This window comes from Chiroxiphia lanceolata, chromosome 21, assembly GCF_009829145.1.
Source record: "Chiroxiphia lanceolata isolate bChiLan1 chromosome 21, bChiLan1.pri, whole genome shotgun sequence".
Classification (NCBI taxonomy): domain Eukaryota; kingdom Metazoa; phylum Chordata; class Aves; order Passeriformes; family Pipridae; genus Chiroxiphia; species Chiroxiphia lanceolata.
Genome location: NC_045657.1, coordinates 5401543 through 5424356, shown reverse-complemented (window position 1 = coordinate 5424356; position 22814 = coordinate 5401543). Strand labels below are relative to the sequence as shown.

At 50.0% G+C, this 22814-nt stretch overlaps 1 protein-coding gene across 8 annotated transcripts; it reads right to left on the bottom strand.

Annotated features, from left to right (window-relative positions):
• Positions 1–765: 765 nt before the first annotated feature.
• Positions 766–22392, bottom strand: PTGES (prostaglandin E synthase). 8 transcript variants are annotated; one of them, XM_032708146.1, is made up of 6 exons: positions 22234–22392; positions 21533–22084; positions 19389–19430; positions 6759–6940; positions 5296–5378; positions 766–2881 (listed from the first exon to the last, which is right to left on the bottom strand). In XM_032708146.1, the coding sequence occupies exons 4-6, from the start codon at positions 6864–6866 to the stop codon at positions 2632–2634; spliced, it is 441 nt and encodes a 146-aa protein (XP_032564037.1). In that variant the 5' UTR covers positions 6867–6940; positions 19389–19430; positions 21533–22084; positions 22234–22392; the 3' UTR covers positions 766–2631. The 8 variants fall into 8 exon arrangements, with proteins under 8 accessions (XP_032564037.1, XP_032564035.1, XP_032564038.1 ...); XM_032708144.1 differs by having other exon boundaries at positions 21533–22392; XM_032708147.1 differs by lacking the exon at positions 21533–22084.
• Between the last annotated feature and the right edge of the window lie 422 nt (positions 22393–22814).

The following is a 22814-nucleotide window of genomic DNA, read 5'->3' as shown; positions in this document are numbered from 1 at the left end:
CAACTTCCCTGAGCAGGGCATCAGCCTCAGGCACTGAACAGGCAGACTAGAAGAGGCTGAAGGAGCTGGGTGAGGGTTCTGCAGCCTCATTTCTTCCTTCCCATGCCAAAATCTCAGTCCCAGCCACATCTCCAACCACAGCAACATGTACTGGAGAGAGTCCATTTTATAAAGCTGCTGTCTTTCTTATTTGACATTTAAAAGCATGAGGGGAAAAAAAATAATAAAGTGGGGCCATTTTACCCAGCTACAACAGACACAGGATAGCACCTCCCAAACACCAACAACTTAAGAAAATAGGGGAAAACCAGGGAAATCAGGCATTTGCTTCCCAGCAACCTACTGCCAAAAAAAGGGGGACTGCTGAGCTTGGAAAATACAGGCAGTTCCTTTGCAAGTCATAAGCACAGAAATGAGAGCAACCACATCTTACCTGAACTTCTCAAGCTCTCCAGGATTTTTAGGTGAACAACCAAGCTTTGCAACAACCTGGTACTCAGGGAAGGAAAACTGAGCAGGGCTACTTTGTAAGTCCCAGCTCTGCTGAATTTAAAGGATCAGCACAAATAATGCACACCTGGAAAAGGGGTTCCTCTGCAGGGCAGGTGAGTCCAGGGGAAAGGGATGTCTCTTTAGGAGTCCCAGGGTACTCCTGGCTCTGCAGTGGGGTTTAGCAAAGGACTTTACAGCTGGAGATCCATCCTGCTGGGGTTGGACCCAGCTGCTGCCCAGCTGCATCTGCTGCTCCCAAAGGAAGGATGTATCTGAGCACAATGATTTGTTTTTATTGGGAATATTTGCTTCCTGCCACCAGGATGCATGTGCAGCAGCAGGGAAATGTACAGGGGTTCGAGACCTTGTGCACCATGTGAGGCAGAAAGGGCTTGTTAAGCAGGGTCTGTGTTACCCAGACATCTGCTGAGGCTGTGAGGGAGAGGTGGACAAGAGCAAACTGCTGAACCTGCCCACCTTCCTAATGTGGTGGGAGAGCAGAGCATTCCACTCCAAACCTCACCACACAGCTTGGCCTCTGTGCTGGGGTCAGGAATTACCAGGACAGAAGCTGCTACCTGAGCTGTGCAAGGGCTGAGCATCAGTCTGAGCAGGTGTGTCCCCAGTGCTCTGTGAGGCCTCAGCAAGAGCATCTCTGAGGACAGCAGAGTTAAGGGAGCAGCCTTAATGAGTAGGGCAGGTGGAAGGGGACTTTATTTTCTGCTCATTCTGGTTTCCCCTGTGGTCTTAGTAAGGCTTTGTGTTGCCCTCAGAGGGGGGAGAGGCACTGAAGACCAGAGGTTTCCTCCTGCCTTGTCCTTCACAGGGATGCTCCATTGTTGCAGTCCCTGGCACCTGGGGACAGAGGAGCTCAGGAGGGTTTGTCACCCTGGTCTCGGTCTCTCCTCTCCAACACAACACTGTCAGGTGTCACTGCAGAGCAGTGATACACTCTTCAAAGCCACTTTGCTCGCTTCCAGAGCTTTCTGCAAACCCCAGCTGGTCCAGGCTGCACACGGTGTGGCAGCACTGGACAGCAGGAAACAACTGAAAGAAAATACCCCCAAAGCGGTCACGGCACATTCCCCAAATAGCAGCGGCCATTCTGCAGCCAGAGAAAGGCTACAAACAGAGGGGGATAAAGTCAGTCTGCTGCCCTTGAGAGCATAGTCAGGCATTAGTGGCATGTGGACATAGATATCACCCTCAGGAGAAAGCTCTGTCTGCAAACTCCCTGTTTTGTGTGAGCATTTTAGTCTTTCCAGAAGTCCCAGAGATTTGTGTCCTGTTCTCCGCAGGGTACGTGGTTCCTGCTGGCTGCTCCAGGCACGAAGCTCTGCATCTTACTGGGATGAGATGAGACTGAGATGGAAAAGCCACGGGTGCTGCTGGCAGGGAGCTGCTGAAGGCTGGCTGAGGTACAGGCAGGATCCTGCCTGCAGTGAGGCTCCTGGCAGGGAGCTGTGTCCCTTGGCACGAGATGAGGTGGCTCTGGGAGCACTGAACACTCTGATGTCTTCACAACATCACCCCGGAGGTTTTGACTTCCACGTTACTCTGCCTGGCAAGCACCTGCCTCCTGTTCTCCTTGTGGGAGGGGGAACCTAAGGGAACCCCGTCCCCACAGACCCACATGGCTGGGCAAGAGGAGGGTGGCTGTTTTATAACCCCCTCTTCTACCTCTGCTGACCAAGAGACTCTGTGAGACCCTCACGATTTTCCCTTCCTGATTCACGGGACATTTGTGACCAAGGGGAAAAGGCACATCTTCACCTTCCCAGTTCTGAATGCAGTTGAGTCAGAAAACCTCCTTTCCTTCAACGAACCCCCTCCTTGAGGGGTAGTTCATGTGCTTTCCTGCTCCTACCCTCAGCAGGAGTGAGAGAAACCTGACTCCGCATTCCCTTCCTGCTCCACAGGGAGACACGTCCCTTCTCTCTGGTGACTTCCCTGCCGAATTTCAACAGCACAGGGAGTTTATCAAGGCTGCAGGCAACCTCCCTGGCAACCTACCACGTGCCCACACACATACACACACACACACGTTCACACTCACACTCACACACACAGCACCCCGTCCCGCCAGGGAACCATCGGAGTGCAGGATGAGGGGGTTCGGATGGTCGGTCTCTCCGGGTGTTACCAGTACGGGGTGGTGGCGAGGAGGATCTGCAGGGCCATGGAGAAGCAGGGCAGCTGTGCCACGCTGTAGGCCACGGAGCGCGCGGGCGCCTTCAGCCGCAGCAGGTAGGCGATGGTGTGAACGACGCGCCCCACGCAGAAGATGAGGAAGTGGATCCTGGCCACTGCAGGACTGGGGTTCAGCATGGAGTAGATGGCTCCGAGGAAGAGGAAGGGAAAGATGTTCTCCATGTCATTGCGGTGGGCCCTGAGAAGGGAGATAAGGTTGTTCCATCCCACCAGAACTCCCTGCTGTCTCCCATCCCTCCTAGCCATCCCTGGGTGCTGCTGGCAGCCTCCTCTGACGGATGGGGCAGACACAGCCCCCAAAAGACTTACTTCCCCCTTGCACACAGAGGCAGGATTTCACACCCTTGGGATGCTGAGCTCCCAAAGCTTGCTCTCCGTGACTGGGATGCCTTTGCCCTGACAGATGACAGCTCTGGGGTTGGAGCTTTCAAACAAACAAAGCAAAACAAAGACTCTGCAAAGCTGCAAAAAGCTCGAGGCTGGTGCGGTGCCAGCACGGTACGGTCCCAGATGTGGCCACGTTACACAGTAAAAGGCAGTTTCCAGACCACAGCTTCCCCAGAGGAGAAACTCACAGGATGGGAGTGTTTGTGGCTTCGCCACTCTCTGTAAATGCATCCAGAGGTGATCAGGGAGGAGCGCCCCAGGCACCCCCACGCTGTGCCAGCAACACCTGGAGGGTGGAGGGGCCACGTGGTGACACGTGGCACTGATGGGGCCAAACCCTTTGCTCCAGCTGAACATGCTCCTGGGTGTCACAGCATCAGCTGCCACCACAGTGGATCCAATCATGCCACCAGTGTAGGCTGAGTCCCTCCTCCCCCAGGCACCATCCTTTGAAGGTGGGAAGTCAGTCCCCAGAGCAACAGGCTGTCCATCACCTCTGCCTCTCCTTCTTTCCACAGCACAGAGCCCCATCCTCATGCTTCCATGGGGGGACTGTCAGGTCATGCTCTGGTTGGTGGGGATGGATGTGGGCTGGAGAGTGACTCAGGCATGAGATCACTCATCAGGTTTTTTCTGTTATCTCTGAAGGTTTGAGAGACAGAGATGAAACCTTGATAAGAGCTGCCACTGCTTCCCCATTCTTGTGCATGTTCACAAAGCCAAGAGAAAATTTCAAGTTATTTCTTCACCAAGACAAAGGCCAGGGTACCTGTGCTGCTGTTCTGCACAAGATGAGAAGTTCTCCTACCTACTCTTTCCACCTGCATAGGAACCAGTCCCTATCTTAAGGGCCACACCCTCAAGCAAGGAGTGAGGTGCATGAACATGGCAAGGAAGCTGCTGGAAACCCTAATTCAGCTGCTCTGTGGGTGCAATTTTAGGACAGCATGGAGGAATTGGCCTGGGAAAGACACTAAAGTGAGTCCTGTGTTGTAGCAGTGATGCCAGGAGGACTTGGTGTGGACAAAGTGATCAGAGCCTGGACACAGAGATGTATTCCCTGTCAAACCTGGGAGGGAGAAGGGGAGCTGCCATGGCTCTGCTCCCTTCCTGATACCATCTGGGATGGTCTCCTTTTTTTCCAGGGAAATACCTTGAGTTTAATCTGTCTTTCCCAGGGCTGTGAATAGAACAGCAAGGACTGACTCTGAGTGCTTTAGCTGCCCGAGTCAGATCCCAGACTTCCCCAGGTCTTTGCTGCAGCTCCAGTTATTTATTTTTATGGAAGTTTGTTTATTGTGAATAATCAAAAGAGGATTACGATTATTATTTCTGCTATTATTTTCTCTTTGCTAGGAAGGAAACAGCTCATTTGCCCTCCTCCTCCCTCTGGCAGCCCAGTGATTAGGTAGCACTGGATGTTTTCAGCTCATTTGCTATCCTACTCCCTCTGGCAGCCCAGGATTAGGTGGCACTGGATGTTTTCTAAAGCAAATGCTGGAAGCTGTGGGAGGTGAGTGATGAGGGCCCCACCCACAGCAGAGAGCTGGCAGCTGAGGGCTCAGTGACAGGAGGGCACAGCTCCAGCCCCTTTCCTGCACATCACCCAGCATTCAGGGCACCTCCTTTGATTAAGGGGACAGCAAATCAAGCCCAGGGCTGAATAACCCCATGTTTTACCTCTGAGGAACTGTGAGCCCCACAGAAGAGGGGAAAGATTCAGAGCTTGCCCATTAGGGAGGCAGAAGTTATAGCAACCCTGTTCAGCCTCTTCCCAAATCCCTCAAAAGAGCAGCCGGATACAACACTGGAACCAGTCACACAGTTCCCTGTCCAAGCTGTGCAGGGATCTGGGGGATTCAGGGTCCTGTCGGAGCAGGACAGAAAGAGACTTTGGGTGTGGGTATGGGATGAGACCTCAGGAGCTTGTGGGACTTTAAGCACCTAGGAAAGAGTTTGTGTCCAGAGTCAGCTGTTGGACCCAAACCCGGATCCTTCCACGTGTCCTTGCTCCAGCGCCCGCTGCCATTAAAGATTAAACTGCTCTAGTGGTAGGGTCCCACAGCCCAGCTAGAGGCATTCAAACCACTTAGGCAATTACTTAATTAATGAGCCCTTTAGCTTCCCACTGCTCCTTTGCCAGCAGCTGCCAGGGATCCATCCCCCTGTGGAGCAGAGGGAATGCCAGCACCGCCGGGTTCTCACCTGCGGCACCTCTCCACGTCGGGGTCCTCGCGGCAGAACTGCAGCCCCCCGTTGCGCAGCGCGTCCTCCGGGTTTGCAAACGCCTGCAAGACAGTCCCCAGATCCTCACAATGCTTTCAGGAGCCTCAGAGGTAGAAGTCTGGCCCCCAAGACCCGTGGGGATTTCCTCCTGCTCCGGTTTTTCACCACCCTTCACAAGCACGAGGGCAATTGCGCTTCCACGTTTAACCCCTGTCCTGGGGGTTAAACCCTGCACCTCCCCAGGGGTTTCCCTTATCCTCCAAAAAACCCAGTGCTGCCTGCTGATCAGGTACCAAACCTCATCCCAGCCCACTTCTTCCCATGAAACCCATTTAAAGGAGACTGTGCCAAGCAGCAAGTGAGATCACTGCTGGCACAGAGCTTGCAGACACACTGTGGCATCTGAAAGATAACAGGACTGACAGATTAGGAAAGACTCCCTGGCTGGCTTTTTGGCAGTGGTACCGTGTGATTTTCCCACGGGGAAATGGGATCCTACACTAATAAAGTTACAAATAAAGATGATTTATATGAGCTCCTCACCTATGCTCAGAAGCTGTTCCTCGGGGACCTGGTTACATGTGACAGCTTCATTTTGCAGCCTGGAAAGGGCCCTGGTGCTTTCTTTAATCATGTTACAAGCCTGGATGGTCCCAGGGCTGGAGCATCATTTAAAATCACAAGGGGAGGAGCCACATCAGTTACAATCATGTCACAGCACAGGGTTATCGCTTCGTATTTTTTCTGAGAGCAGAAATCTCTCCCTCCCGCTCCGCTGATGGAATTGGAAACCCCTCAAATACTTTTAAACAGATTTTATAAACAGATGAGTTTTGCCAGGAATTCAATTTGGGTCGTGGGTGATAAAAGTCCAGTTAACCCCAAATCCAGACAGCAGCTGGAACTCCAGGTCCTCCCTGTATTTTCTCCCCGTGTCCAAGAACGATTTCCTCCAGCTATTGTTTTTATTCCCCATGACTTTCTGATCTCCTGGAGCATTCCCATAGCCAGTTAGCCTCCAAAAGCTCAAAAGCTTTCTGTTACATTCCAAGAAAAAAAGACCATTTCAATGACTTCTTCTCAAACCTTTTTTTCCCCCCTCCTATTCTTCCAGGCATGGCAAATTAACTGTAAACAGTCTCTTTCTAGAAGCATCTCACCTGCTTGCCATTTTAGATTTGTTTATTGTTTAGATTAGGTTTCAAAAATTATAAACATCAAGCTATAGACGGTAGAAACAAACAAAAAGGGCTAAAGAGAAGTGAGATATTTATCTGCTGCAGCTATGAAACTTGTTTTTCTTTCAACTTAAGTCCAAGAAACTCGGTTTGCTTCAGGAAAACTTTGTCGACCTTTACAGGAATAAAAGAAGAAAGAAAAACCACAGAAGCCCAAGGAAAAAGCCAGAAAGGGAGAGGAAGGAAAAGGAAACTTGATCTTACCTTCTTTCTGAGTCTCACTTGTCCCGTAATGATGGCAACGACATACATTTTTAAGATCAAAATTGTGCTGTAGAACGTAAATGACAGAAACACTTCGTTTTCCATCATTTTGGGGGAAGGTGCCGCTCGGTCGCCTCAGCACTCGGATCCTGTTGCGATCTTGGGAGAGGGGGCAGGAACAGCTGCGTTTAAACACGACACAAATCTCCTCATTTCTCCGGCCAAAGCCCACAGCCCCTGTACCCCCCCCGCCAGGCTGATGGGGCGCAGCTGCCGCTGAGCAAAGCCCAGCCAGCCCACGGAACAGGCTCCCCCTGCCCCGCACACCCCGACATCACCAGCTCCATGGGGACGAGATGCCCCGAGCCGGGATACAGCCCCTTCGACCCTGTGGGCCACAGCCAGGCTCAGCCTGGCCACAGCTTGAGCCCCTGCCTCCCTAAAACAGCCCACCACGACCCCCTGTCCCACCTCCCGTGCATGCCCAGAGGGACAGAGCTGCACGGAGCATCCCTCGCCCAGCCAGGCAATGCTCACCCACAGACAGGAGCTGATCTGCTCTCGAAGGAGGAGTTAGGAAGAAGGCAGGCACCTACCTCAGCCACATCCAGCCCTGTGCTCCTGCGCTCAGTCCGTCCCCTATCCCACAGCCCACCCCTCCGCTCCCAGTACGTCCCAGTCCCGCCCAGTCCCGTGGCAGAGGCTCCCAGCCCTCCCCTACACATCCACCTGCCGAGGGATGGACAGCGGACAGAGCTGTCCCTTGGGCCACCAGCGCCCACCCCCCGGGAGCCTGGGCTGTCCCTGCACCCCGGGCTGGGAGGGGAGCCCGGGAATGACCAGCCTGGACCCCAACCGGGCAGGTCCTGGACTGCAAAGCCCGAAAAACTGCAGCAGAAGCAAAGAACAGCCTGCCTAGCCCCGAAGGCAGCTCGTCCTGGTTTCTCCGAGAGGATGAATCAAGGCAGTCAGGTGTAATTCTGTCCCTGGTTTAGAAAACGCCACGAGAATTTGGAGCTGCCTTTTCCTCAGCCACCAAACACTGTGGGTGAAAGAGTAGGATCTGAGCCTCTGGCAGGCAGCTTGGATGGTCTTCCAGCCTTTAACTCCTTCTTCCCCAGCCCTGGCCCCAGTGCTGGCAGCAGCAAACCTCAGTGAGCCGGCAGTGTGGGGGCTGACAGGAGATCTCCAAATTTATTCGTGTGGAAGGGCTGGATTTGGTGTTTATTTCCTTTACACAGGAAAAAAAAAAATTAAAAAAAGAAAAATACTTAATTCGGGGAAATGGAGACTTTCAGATATTGAGTGAAAAAAGAATGCTTTGAGGATGCAAGCAGTTTTATAATGAATTGACATGTTGGAATAAAAAAAATTGTTTCAAGCCACAAAAAAAAGCCTCAAGAAACAATGAAACGAGTACAGTTTAATCACCTATCGGAGCATCAGTGCCTCTAGGACTGGTTTCATTCTTCAGGGCTTTTTAACTTCTTAACTGCCATGGAGCAAAACTAGATCCTGTCCTTTCCAAGAGGGTCCAGAGTATCCCAAGAGGAACACTGCACTAAGCCCAGGACCTGGCCTGTTGCTACAGCCCCTGGACAGGTTTGTCCCCAGCAATAGGATGCTGGAAGCATAAAGCAGTGAAGAAAATGCAAAGCTCAGTGTCCAGTGGGGCCCTTGTGGTGCAAGTGCAGCAACCAGACGGAGATCCTGTGGTTTTGTGTTGCCATGGCATCAGGGGGTGGGTGGGGGACGTGGACCAAGGAGGAGGCTGCATGGCCTCCTTCTTCTACCTGTTACCCAGAAATGTTTTGACAAACCAAAACCTCCTACCAAGAAATATTCTGCACAATGCGCCCACAAAGAACAGGAAGTTTGACCACAGTCCCACCTGCAGCACTTTGCACCATAAAGGTTAATAAGGTGTAAAAAGCAGCCCAGTTTTGTATCTAACTGGTGGAAGAGAATTCGACATGAAATTGCAGGGACAGATCGACACGTTTATCCGTCCCCAGAACAGCTGCCTTTTGGTAAGTCTTGTGTCCTCAGCTATGCTGAGTGTTGACCTGGGAAATTCAGCTTGTGGTTGCAATGGTATTGTTAGTGCTCTATAGAGCTACTGGGCAGTTAATCACCAGCAATCTGAAAGAACCACACACGTTGCATTCAATAAATTGTGCTATTCCTGAACCGGACTTTTGAACGTGACCAGACCTACAGTTCACGGACTATAGTCTATGAAACATAGTCGGGGCCTTATGGTTACGTTTTTGCAACACTGCACAGAGCCTTTGAAAACCCCAGACACTTGGTTTCAAGGGAGAGGTACTTGCAGCTGGTCACCACCACCCTGGCGTCAGGGCGGCTGCAGAACAAGCCCTGGCACAGCCCGGCGTGGAGCTCCTGGCAATGTGTGCCTGCCTCCAACAGGCTGCTTCCCTGGGGGTGGGAATGGGGACACCGGGACATGCAGCAGCCATGTGGACTCAGCCACTGCAGTAAGAGCTGGGGTGTTCACCACCAAACTACATCCAACCCCACCCACGTCTCCCTGGAGGTCACACGGTTTTATAAACACCATAATGCCAAGAGTAAGTAGTTGGCGGCAAAGCCACATCCCAAACGCTGCTCCCTCCCTTTTCTCCTCTCCACAGCTGATAGGGATCAACCCACAGCACAGAAGACCTTGGTGCCTAAGGTCTGGGTTTATGCAGGGCCAGACCAGCCCTGCAGCAGGGATGAGACTTCCCCAGCAGTCCCTTCCCCAGCTCTCCCAAGGGTCTGGGAGAAGCCAGGCAGCCAAACCCTCCACCAGCACATCACACCCTCCATGGAGCCGCTCCAGTTTTTACCAGCCGAGGATCCAGCCCACGGGGTCCTTGGTAGTGAGACCTTTTCCCTTCATGCACCTTCCTCCCCTCCCGAGGCAGCCATGCCTCGCTGAACAGCAGGAATATGCACCTGCAGACAAGCCAGGACTCCTCCTTGCCAGCCAGCCAGACTTCTCCTCCTTGGTATTATTCAAACCCTGGCAGGAAGCCCTGGACAAATTGCACCAGCAACTGGCACAAATTTAAATTGAATGGAGAGATCAAGAAGTGCAGTTTGTTTAGGAATAAGCCCTCGGGGCAAACTCAGTCACACCATCTCCCTGGTGTGTAAAAATCACGTGGGCAAGGAAAGTTGTTTATTTTGTGTGTTTATGCATTTCAGACCCTTTCAGTATTACATAGAGTGGAGGGAGCCCAGTGGGGAGGGATGTGGATGGGGATGAGGGGCAGAAGCTGCCTGTAAAGGCAGGTGTATTGCTCCTGGGATCCCAGCTCCTGCTTGGTTTCCCATGTTCAGGGGTCTCACGCTGGGCAGGACACATCCACACGTGCACCTTCCTGGCTTTTGGAACCCAAGGCAATGCAGCTGCAGGAAGCATGTTTAACCATCCCATTAATCCAGGCGGAAGCAGGCTGTTAATATTAATGGTTTGATCCTCCTCCACAGATCACATTCTTCATTGCTTGAAGGAGACCAGGTCCTTAAACTACAAGCTGTGCCTTAAAGCCTTGAGAACAAGAAGTTTCAACCCAGGACAAGACCCACCCAAAATCAACATCACCAGCCAAAAACACTGATTTTGGTTTTTTTTTGAGAAATTATTAATAATAATCAAGGTCAGGCTTTGAAAGATTAGTCATCAGGTTAGACTGACCCTAGGAGCTGTGGAGGAAAGATGGAGGGTTTTGCTGGAGGAGGAACTGAACTGTAGCCGGCAGAAGGAATGAAAAATTCATGGGAGATGCTTGAGAAAAGTACTTAAAAATAGAAGCCTGTAATAGCAATCCTGCTTTGAAAAGATTATGGAATAAAAATCACCCTCAGCTCCCATACGGGCTGTTATTTATTTGACCAGCTGAATTACACTACAGTATTATAACTACATGTTTTTCCACTCTTGCTAGGTTGGGGAATTTCCTGGTAGCAGTGACATGGGAGTTGTGTAATAAATCCTGCACAGTGGAACACTGGCACGTCTGCTGGGGTGGCATGGCCTGGGCTCCAACCTGATCCCAAAGGGCAGCAGACTCTTTGGGCAACTACAACTCAGATTCCCCAAAATTTTCCCAAACCCATTACATCCCACAGCCAGGGCTAGGCAAAGAGCCCCAGGGGACTGCTCCAGGCTGGAGAAGCTGGGCAGGTGGGTGGCACTTCTCCAGCATGTTCCCACATGCTGGTGGAGAAGGTGCAGAGCCCGGTTGGGGTTTTGCTTGCCCTGGGCCTACAGCTCAGCCCACAGCTCCAAGAAGAGCTGAGCCACGTTCCTGGCTTGTTTCAATGCTGCAGTGGACACCAGTACCCTCCTTCCCTGCCATTTCTTCCTGCTGCTCCCAGCGCAAAGCCTTGGAGTCTGCACAATACCCCAGTGATCACTTCCCCTGGGCTGCACCCATTCCGGGAAATCCCATGAGAGGCTGCACTGGCTCATGGAGTCAAACACAGCTTTTCAAGTAAAGACATGAGCATTTTAACTATCTGTTAGAGAGAAGGGCACTCCACCTGCCTTCACTCCTTATTCTGCACAAAAACTCAACCACCGTGACGCACCTTATTCTGCGGGTGAGTGAAATCCTGTTGCTTCACCTGCAGCTCCCCATCCCCAAGCTCCTGGGCTCCTCCTGCTCTTTGCAGCGAGCAGGACACAGAAGATACTGCAAAGTCACTAAGCAGTGGAACCATCAGCATCTCTGGCCTTCAGCATTAGCACCTCCAGAAACAAATGGGATGTTTCAGCCTTTGGCCAACTCCGGCAGATTTTGTCTGGTTTGTATTTTAGAGTGACGGTACTGGCGGGAGCTGCCTGAGAGGCCTCAGGCACGAGGAATGTACGATCAGACTCTCCCAAATTGTCCTTCACACTTGGAAGAGCAGATGCCTGCAGCAGGAGAAAGCCAGCAGGAGAGGCCCAGGGAAGGGGCAGGGGTGTGGTGGCTCTGAGTCCCAGGCAGAGCAGAACGGAGGAAGCTGCTGTTCCTCAGCCAGCCACAGGACAGGGAACTGGTCCAGGGCCAAGTGAGAGGCAGTGGCACGTTGTCCTCCTGCCTTCTCCCTCCAGCTCCACCCACAGTCCCTTCCTGTCTACTCCCAGGCTGCTGCCCTGCTCCCAACCACCCCCCTGACCCAAATTGTCGTACCCACCCTGGCTGCAGGGTAGTCACTGTGTCCCCTGCTGCTGTGACAGCCAGGAGACACCAGAAGAGAAGACATCAGGCTGGGACTGTGTGGGAAGTAGATTATTTTCTCCTATTCTGAGCCTCACATGGATTCACGCCTAGGCTTTCTCTTAGAGGAAAGAATTCCTTGGCTAGGCTGCTCTGTGCCTTCAGGGATGCAAATCTGCTGGGAGAGTGGCTGAGGGAAGTTACTTCTCCTCTCTTCTGCTTTCTCCCTCTGCCCCAGCTTGTTTAAGAGCTGCACCTGCCACTGCTGCCACAGGGCAAAGGTGGGAGATGGGGGATCAGGGCTTGGGGTGTGGGGAAGCCACACTGCACTCACACACACCCTCCCTCAGCCACACCGCAGCAACTCGTGATGTGTCTGGCTTCCCAAGAACCAGATCCCATCAGTTGTAAACAACAGGCAAAAACCACTAATGTTACTGCCAAAAAAGAGGGAGTTTCCCTGCCAGACTGAGAGAGAAGAGAAACAAATCCTGCCCCCCAAAAAAAATTCAAAATTGGGAAACATTTCCTAGACTTCAAGCATTTGCAAAACTACGATGTAAATGCAGATTCCCTGGTGGGATGCTCTTGAGCAAGAGCAAAGGTAACGGGTGCAGCGTGGTCCTGCCTCCACATGCTGTGCTGTGGAGAAATGGGAATCAGGCCATGTTTTACAGCATTAAGAGCACTGGCTCACGAACCCAGGACTGGAAGAGAAAGTAGCTCTGGTCCCAGATCCAGCCCTACAGAGACCTGGTATTCAACAGCAGATGAGCAGCTTCAAGGTGAAAAGTAGAAAACAAACCAAGATGGCCTTTCTCTTTTTCAGTGCCTGTCCAAGGGCTGGGATGTCCTGCTGTGCTGATCCACAGGGCTCTGCTCATCCTCAGAAGTGCAGTGGGGGGCCCAGCTTAAGAACAGGGACTTGTTTTGGCAGGTGGGCACCTCATCTCCTGGGCTGTTAATCCTGCCCTGAAACCCAGGAAGAACAGGCTACGGAGCTCATCCATTTTAAAGTCTTTTAAATCCTATTTTCAACAGAAAGACATTTTCAAGTTGACACACAGACACTGAAATATAGGGCAATAGGAAATGGAAAGGTCAGCACATCACTGCCTGTCCCTGACACGAACTGAGTCATCTCATCATCCTGGTGAGACCAACTCTAAGGAGACCCTTTCTTCATGGCCTTGCCATGGAGTTTCACTCACCACAAAGCTTTCCAAAATGCAGAGCTTATTTTTAAACCCCCGAGTTCTCTGTGTCCCCTCCATCACCCTTAAATCAAACAGCAGCATTTCCTCCCACCCTTCCTTATAGGTCATGTTTTCTAAATCTCTTTATCGCACATGCTGATCTTCTAAACGCTCTCACTTCACAGAGCAAAGTCCTGGGCAAAAGGAGGGTGACTGTGCTTCCTAGAAGAGACCAGGGCCTCCTCCTCAGGAGCCCTGACTCAGGCAGAAGTCAGAGCTTCTCGGCAGTTTGAGGTTTTACGAGTTGAGTCATTGGTCAGCCCACAGCTGGCTCCAGACACATCCTAAAACTTTCCCTTTTCCCTGCCCTGGGTGATGAACAATACATCTTTCGGGCTTAGTTTCAGGCAGAAAGGTGGTCCAGGTCTCAATTCTGATGTTGTTAATAAACACCCGCCCCATGCAGCGCTAAAAACAGCCTCCCCACAATCAGCCTGGAAAGCAGGCAGCAATTTAGCTGTGTTATTTACAGCCCCCCTTGCCTGGATGCTTTTTACGGTGCTGTTGTCTCAGCTGGCCTCCTGCTCACAGCGGTGGGAGCACTGACAGAACACGACCTGGGCTGCACGACCCTGACTTTATCAAGAGCAGAACTTGGCCTGAACGATACAAGGAAGTAGAGAAACCTCTCCATGCTACTCTGCAGGTAGTGATGCTTGGGCTTACCATCCCTTCTCTGCCTGAGTGACCCTTCAGCAGGACTCCAGAAGCCTGCCCAGGTCCCAGGCTTCGATTCCTCTCCTGATTTACAGCCTGCATCCCCGCGTCCACGATGCGTGCCCAGGATCTGCTCCACCCTGTGTTTATGCAACCCTGACTGCTCCCCACGGCCCTCCATGAGGGGATAGATATGAGCTCTTTGCAAATATTTACAAAGCAGCAGAATGCATCTCTCTAACACAGCACGTTTCTGTTAACAGTGCCACCAACTCAGCCAAAACTGAACAAGAAGTGTTCCCCCATTAGCAGGAGAGAGGCTGGATCTGGGTGGGAAGGCAGCTGCAGGGACAGGAGGCTATGGGATGCTGTGGCCACATTAGTGGGAATAGAGCTGTCCAGTTGGAAGGTGCAGGGAGCTGTGCTGCACTGTAGCACAGCAGGGGAGGCTGGTGTGCATTTTTAGTGGTAGAAGGAGCTGCTGCTCTTCAGTGTGAGCAGGAACCTTGCAGGGTTCTATCAGCCATGGGACACACCGTGGTTTGAAGGTAGGACGTGCCCCCTTGGTAGACAGCAATGGACTGAGGCTCTCTATCCCCCTTCACCCTGGTTCATCCAGTCTTCAGGAGTCAGGGATTAACTTAAGCTCTGAATCACAAGGTTTAATGCTGTTTCTTGTAAATTTTTTGTCATACATGACGGTAATGTTTGACAATTACATGCGTCAAGTCACCATCCAAACGGTTTAAATTAAATTACTTCTTGAGACAATTAAGTTCCGTAATGAAGCATAATTTAAACAATAAACTCCATAATGAAACACAATTTAAAGTAAGATGATGAGGACGATAATATTTTTATGGGATCTCCTTCCCCTCTTGTTCATGTCACAGACAGACACACTGAGGAATTAGGAAGAACAGGAGTTCTTGCTCAGCTTTGCCTGACATTCCCCTCCTTCAAAACATGCCTGTGAAAGCACCTCTTACTCAGCTTTACCACAACCCCAATTGCTTTCATCTCTCTTCAAAGGAGATTTCTCCATGCTTTTGATTATCCCAGTCATATTTTCATATTTCCCTCCAAGCAAGCAGATGACCAGCACATGACTGCCAACTCCTTCACCCCTTGCACTCCAAACATCCTTCAGCCTCCTAAAAGGTCATTTTTCTTTTAAATGCCAGGAGTCCTCACCGAGGGGTCTAGGATGACTCTCCTCACCTAGTTATTTAGTACTCCTGAGGGGGGGGCTACTCCCAAACTGAAGGAATTCCAGCTATGCTCTGTAGAAGACAGCCCCGGGACACTCACAGCTCTCCAGCAACAGATCTGGCCTGTTCATCCCTGTTCCTTCAGGGCGTTTTTGTATCCTCCAGCCAGTCTCCTCTCTCACTGTGCTGTTAGCATGGACTTCACATTGTTCTTTGCAGAGCACATCCGTTCTCCTGTTTTCAACTCATTCCAGCTCACAGTTGGCCCCAGGGTCCCCAACTCCCAAACACATATTTTAACAATAGATGGAAGCTGAAGCCCTGCAGGCAACCTTTTATTTTAGCAGAGTGCATTTTTCTTCCTGTTAGATAACATATCTCCTGAAAAAAGAACCTAACATTTTTAGATCCCTTCCTGACCCTCCATCCTTATTTAACACTGATGAATCCTCATGAAAATTATACTTTCCAGGTTGTTCAGTGTAAGATTTGAGGCATAAATGAACAGGTCCTCACAGAGTTCTGCAGCTGGACACTGCAGAAGTGGAAGAATTAAATACCTCTCCGTTGGTCCTGCTTAACTAGAGGGACACACTCCTACACGGGGACCTCAGTAAGTGTCCATTTGCAGTCACTTCAGTTCATGCTCCTAAGCTACAATATCCTCCCCAAAATTTCAGCACATGTAAACGTTTAATTTTTTTTTCCTGGATTTTATTTTTCTCTCTTTCAGTAACGTAAACCAACCAGAAAGAACCTAGGAAAAAAACCATCAAGCTCTTGGTGGCAAGTCACTAAAGAAGAGAGATGCCTTGGCTGTCCTGCAATGACATTCTGATATCTAAGCCACAGAGATGGACAGACAAGGTGCAGTTTCCAGGGAGCCTCCTCACTGTGGCCTCCAGAGAAATCATCACATCCCTCCTTGTTCAGGACACCTCACTGCTGGTGCCAGGGTGTGCTGGCTGCTGGTGCCTGTTGTTCTCTGGTTACAGATCCCCTCTGAGACTCTCCAGCAAACTGGGAGCCTGTGCAGTCCTTTTGCCTTTGCTGCTCTTTCCTGGCCTTGCAACCAGCTGGTAATACTGAGCCTGGCTCCATAACCTCCCCAGCCTTCCAAGGGCAGCCAGACCAGGCCTGTCTGGACAAATGGGGAAGCTATTACAGCAGCAAATAGGCACTTTCTCCTGAGGAACCTACTTATTCCTCAGTGCCAAACGCTAGAGCTGATAAAAAACAGGCAGAGATCTTTATTCAGGCATGAACTGGAGACAGAAGAGCAGGAATAGCAAAGGCGCCGGTCAGAAGAGCTGCTCTGCAAGACTAATTTTAGTGACCTGTATTTATGGCTCTTCCAGAGGAGATGGGTGTAAGAGCAGGGTGTTTAGTTTTGCAAACCCCAAGCCAAACACAGCCTCTGATTCTGGTCCAGCCCCAAACCTACTGAGCACTTTTAAATCCTCTTTCACCTAAGGGTCTGAAAGGATCAGATGGGGCTGTCTGCTTAATAACATCACCACCTTATGTGCTTTGGATGAAATACAAGCCACTGGCCACATCAGAGCCCATGAGTGGAGCGAGGGCACAGCATTACTCATGCCCTAAAATCCTCTTCCTGTAGGAATCCTCCCACACCATGTGAGCATCGTGTTTTCTTATTTCATCCAGCTCAAGTTTCATCTCCTTCACACAGTTTTTATCCCTAAATTATTATTTACAACAGACACAATATGGGCTCAAGTTTCCCTATTATTTCTTGTTCTCTCAGTGAGAGCTATTGCTACACAAGCAGAGAGGCTCACAGGAGAGCTACTCCACTCCAAACCAGCCTGGAGAACAAAACCAGAAAGTAGATCCTGGAGCCCAGTCAAAGACAAACAAACAGTGTCTGGTTTCAGATTCTGGGCTCAATTTTAAAAGCAAAGTTAAAAACCAAAGGTGGGACTGAGGCAGGTGAAGTTCAACTCTAACAGCATCCCATTTTACCAATGAGCACCTACAGCACAAGGATTAATTCTCTTTCTTGCAGATTTGTTGCCATACATGATGGGAATGCTCAATATTTACACATGTCAAGTTCACCATCCAGACCGTTCAAATCAAATTACATCCTGGGACAATAAATTCATAATGAGACACAATCTGAATTGAGATGATGATAACAATAATCTTTTTGTGGGATCTCTTTCCCCTCTTGTTCATGTCACAGAGAGACAAGTGGAGGATTAGGAACAGATGATGTGACTAAGCCAGTGCTGCTGGAGATGGGTGACAGCACCTTGACTTGACCCCTGGAGTCCAAAAGCAGTTCTCAGATCTAATCACTAAACCATAGAGGATGTCTCCACCAGGAATGTTTAGTTACAAGTCAAAACAAAGCCTAACTGCCTGCATCGATAGCCCATCCACCGGGTCTATCACTACCACTTCATACATTATTCATCTCGATCTTGCACAACACAGGCCTTGAAATCAGAACCCGGAGGCAATTAGGCGGGAGCAGAGCCAGGTCTGCAGCGAGGGGTGAAAAGGCGAGGCTGGTAAATGGTAAAGCACCTTCCGCACCCTGCTTTGCTTTCCTGAGTTCCTGCCCCGAGGGTGCCTCTTTCAGCTGCCAGCCCAGGTGGATTTGCATGGTCCAGAGGTGGCTGCTGCTTATTTGCACCTGGCTTTGGGTGGCTCCGTTAGCAGAGAATCACAGAACCATTCAGGTTGGAAAAAATCTCAAAGATCTTCAAATCCAACATTAACCCAGCACACCGCCCTGTTCACCACTAAACCACATCCCCAAATGCCACATCCACTCCACTTTTGAACACTTCCAGTGATGGTGAACCAGACCATGAGCTGCTGTGTGCTCTTGCCCTGCAACAGCAGACACCCAAACCAGCACAAAAGACGCCCATCTGAGCCCCGGGGTCCTCTCAGTACTGGTAGTCAACAACTGCTAGTTAACTGCTAGTTAACTGGTACTTAAACTTTTAACAGCAATTCTCTCCAAGCTATACCTTAATATCTTTATTCCTGACACCAAAATATCTGCCTTCCAGCCTGGAAGGTGTCCAAGACATAAAAGTCTATTTGAGAAATGGACACCTGCTAAGATCACCCAGCTACAGATTAAATCTCTTCTCCTCAGAGCCTGCCACTATGGCAGTTCTGGCAGCTTCTGTTCATATGAACAGAAACCTCTTATATTTTCCCAAAGTCAAAAGGCTGCCTCCCTCCATCCCTACTCCCTCTGGAGCACACAGTGGCCTGTGGAGGAGCAGAGCCAGTTTGGCTGTCAGGCACTTTAATAACTCCTTGTGCTTGTTCTGAGAAAGACCATCTCCATCCATCATTGCTTGATGGAGTTGATATGAGTGAAAGATCAAACAGGTTCCAGCACCAGGTCTCACTGGAAGCAGAGAAGTGTCCTGCCAGCTTATCACCTTGTGCTTATCTATAAAACATTACATTTCCAGCATGTTCCCACAGGAGGCAAGAAATGTGAGACTTCCCTCACCCTCATCGATGCTGATTGAGCATGGCTTTAAACACGTTCTGTACCTCTCACTCCCACCCCTACCAGGTAACACGACCTGTGTAGCTCCACCTGCTGAAAACCACTTGATATAAGATTCCAAATCACATTGTTTTCCCTCTGCACCACGGCCAAAGGGCAGCAGCAGCATTGACAAACCCTGCTCAGTCCCCAGCTGGTCTAGGGAGGTGCTGTGCTGGTGCAGACCAGGTAAAGCTCTGGTCTGGACAAGCACTGCATCCAAACCCTGTGAGGTCCTCAGGGCTGGTTATTCACCCTGCTTGTACAGCACAGAGTCTCTGCTCTCTGACTGCAGTTCAGGCTCAGGCAAAAGAGATTTGAGGTTGGGCATCTGGGTGGGAAACTCTTTTCTCTTATTGTAGAGAAGAACCTCTCAACTCCATGTTTCAGAGACAGTAACTAGAACAAAAACCAACCCTGACTGGTATATCAGAATTCTACAAGGGCTCAGACATGATCAAAGGAATTATTTCACATGGGCAGATTTATCTGGACAAGTATATAATGTTTTATTTTACTCAGATCCCAAGATCACCCATACCTTTCCCTGTTGGACTACCCTTTACAGAGCACAGCAGCACACACTGACCCAAGGGACTCTGTCATTCTGTACCCCAGAAAAGGATTTTTAAGCCTGCCCAAGGCAAATCATGGTTCAAGACAGAAAAGAATTGCTACACCCTTTGCTGTGAACCACCATGCCAAGAAGAACTTTCATCATCCACAAACCTCAGTTTTCCTACCTGCAAGAGAAGGATGACAGGCTCTTGACTCCCTGGGCGTTCCTAGAATTAGAGAACGTCTGCTCAACATTAATGTAGATTTTGGTGTTTTGTGTTATTGCTACTGTCACATTATAGAAAGGTCAGTGAACACATTCCATGAGTCAGAGCCTTTCCACAGCACTAGTGTAGCTCCCAGACCTTAGCCAGGCTCTGTATTTGGACAAAGCCCACCACAATCCCACTCTTAAAAGATTCCAATGTACGTCAGCGTGGCAGCCCTTTCCTGTCCCTGCCTCATCTCTGTGTTTAGGGTAAGGAGTACTTGGAAGATGATGCTGAAATTAGAGCAGGGAAAGAAAACAAAAAGAAACCACATATACAGAGGAGGAAAAAAAAGGGTAAAAATAAACCAAAGTCTCCTCAGAAAAACTCCAACCATTAGAGAGCGTCTAGCCAGAGTCAGAAAGCAGGGAGAGATTATGCAGAAATTAAACTAAATGTAGGGAAAAATGAGTCTCCCAGCTCTTCTTCTCCAGTTGGAAACCTTCAGCAAGAACCTCTTGACAGCCCAGAACCTCGTGTCAAAGAGCAGTCATGTTTCCAAAACTCTTTCACATAAAGAATTTGGAAATATTGATGACCTTATACATTCTCCAACAAAAATACAGACTTTTTCTGGGAAAAACATTGATTCATTGACGCTACAATTCTTACCTGGATTATTTACTCTTGCACTCTGTGGACTCAATGCAGGGCATTTCTAGCACCCTGTCCCCTGGCTGGAGACATTCCTTGGCTCACCAGCCAACTGGGAATGTCTGCTGCTTTGTGATTGGAAAGCCATGCTAACCAGCCACATCCCAAATTCTCTAGGCTCTCTGCTGCCCAAAGTCCTGGGAATGCTGACTTTAAACCAGGCAAACTGCAGGTGGGTGACAAAAAAATTTCAACACAAAGAAAGCGGGATAAGGCCAGGCAAAACTCTCCCCCGGGACTTTCCTCTCTCCTCATCATTAAATGCTCCATCTCTGCATCCCTCATCTCTCCCTTTGCCACACAGACACCCCATCTCCCCTGCCTCCCCCCCCCAACAGCTTTAGCACTCTGCATTACTCCCTGCAAACACCATATCCTCCTGCTACCCAAATCCTTCCCTTCCCTCTCCCTGTAACCCCCCTACCATGTCCTTTCCTCTCCCTTTCCTCACCTTCCCACCACACCACTGCTGAATAACCCCCTAAATCACAGACACCCCAAGCCTATTGCACACTGAACACCTTTCAAAGTTCTTCTCTGCTACAAATTTTCAGTACCTTCAGTCTGTGGTAGTTGATTCAAGATGACCTGCTGCTGGCTGACCACCCCCACCCTCTGTGCTGGTCAGGAGGGCAATGTGAATACACAACAGGGTGCCAGTTCTGTGCCCAGGGCACAGAAGGGTCTTGACATGAAACAACGAGGTGTGTTCAGCAGCACAACACGACAGGCAGCAAGACACTGCACTGTGGACTGTGTGTTGCAGGGTCTGTGCTCCACTTGGAGCTTCCAGACTGCTGTTCAAGGAAATTGCCATCAATGTCAGCCTCACCACCACTATTAGACATCTCATCCATGTCCAGGCCCAGCTTGAACCCATTTAACTTGTAATGGATAATGAGATAACAGCATGACATGTTGCAGCTGAAGATTATTTAAACACCCATCTGGTACCTGTTATGCAGCATACGTCCTATTGTTGTATAGGAAATATATGCCACCTCCCTCCCACATGGAAAGGAGATCTATAGATGTGTCCCATGCTACCCCTTCTTTTTGCACAGATGAGGTAATTCTCATTCTCTGTGCTGTTTCTATCATATTTATCATGCATTTCCCATCTGTGTTTTGGGAGATGCAGTCCCTTCCAGGCTGGTGAGACTCTGTGAAAAGACACAAGAGCACAATGAAAAATTTGCTAGGGATGTCTCCTTGCTCCCTTCACACATTAATCAGATGTGCCATCCAGGTTTTGAAAGGGGGGGACCATAAACCATGACACTGATTCCCCCTTTGCAAGACACACAGTTTGGCACCACCCTTTGTCCCAGAGGGATTCAAGGGTGACAGTCTATGTCTGTGTTTGTGGGACCGTGCTCTGTTTCTACAGGGGAACGGTGAAATACCTGCTGAAGCCTGTGAGGTGAGCAAGGCAGCCTGCTTGCACCTTTAATTCAGATGGACAGACGAGAATCTGCAGATCTCAGCTAAACAGCCTCGTTTCTTTATCCAAACTCTCCATCTTCCTCTGGCTGTCCTCAGTCCCCTGCTGAAATTGCTCTCCGTGAACCCTGCTCAGCCACGTGGCGGGATTGTTGTGTATCCCAAGAAATCACGTTTCACAACACAAGTGGTCAGCTCTGCAGATGTGAGTCCACCCTCCTCTCTCGTCTGTTTTTCTCAAACGTGACTCACTTCTCTGCAAATAGTTGTTCTTCCCTGTAAATCCTGGACCAAACCCTGTGTCTGACGCCCCATCTAGCGTTCAGCACGGACAGATGCAGGGGGCACCGAGAAAACAGGTGACTGGAAAATTCCCAGCATTTTTCACCGGTATTAAACCACCTCCGTGAAATTATCATTTGAATTGTCTCCAAGAGAGCTCGGACAGAGCTCGGGCAACACGGAATCCTGCATATTCCACGGCCAATTCCTGGCCTCTGGCTTCTCCGCAGCCTCTGGGTGAACTAAGGGAGAGATGGCTGATGGAAAGCCCAGGAAACCCAGCTCCTCAGGTGTCAGCTCCCCGGCAGCCCACCCTGCGGCTTGGACCACGACTGGGTAAATGACTTTGGAATAAGAAGCCAAAGGTCTAAGCTGTGCCCACCTCAAGGCTCCATGGCAGCTGACAGCGTGGATTTTCTTTAAACAGGTAACAACGGTGCTTTCTGTGAGTTTGGCAGCTGGCAGCACAGGGCACTGGTTCTTTTTTCACGTCAGATCCTGAGCGTGTATTTTGAATACTGCACAACGCTGCTCAGTGTTTTTTCAATGAGATTTTACACATTTTTTCATTTAAAAAAAAAAAAAGTGTTCGCTGAGAAAATAAAAGCAGTTTCGGTATCTGTCCTTCTCCTCTGCAAACACACTTTTTTTGGCGGTGAGGGGGGATTCTGAAGTTGCCAGGACAAGAAAATCTGCTCTGAGAACCTGGTTTTATTAAAGCAGCTTTCTGACACGTTCAGTTCTGTGAGCTGCAGAGCTCCAGGCACTGCTACGGAAATCCTTGGGTTGTGTGATGCTGAGTGACACCCTCTTGCAATTAAGTCCAAAACAAGCATCTCAATGTTCTCCGTTAATCACTAGCCCAATTAGCACCTTGGTTAAGATGTAGTGAGATTCCAGTCCTGCTTCCCTCAGAGCTGGGATTGTTCCGATGAAACTCTCACTCTGCCCATGCAATGGTCT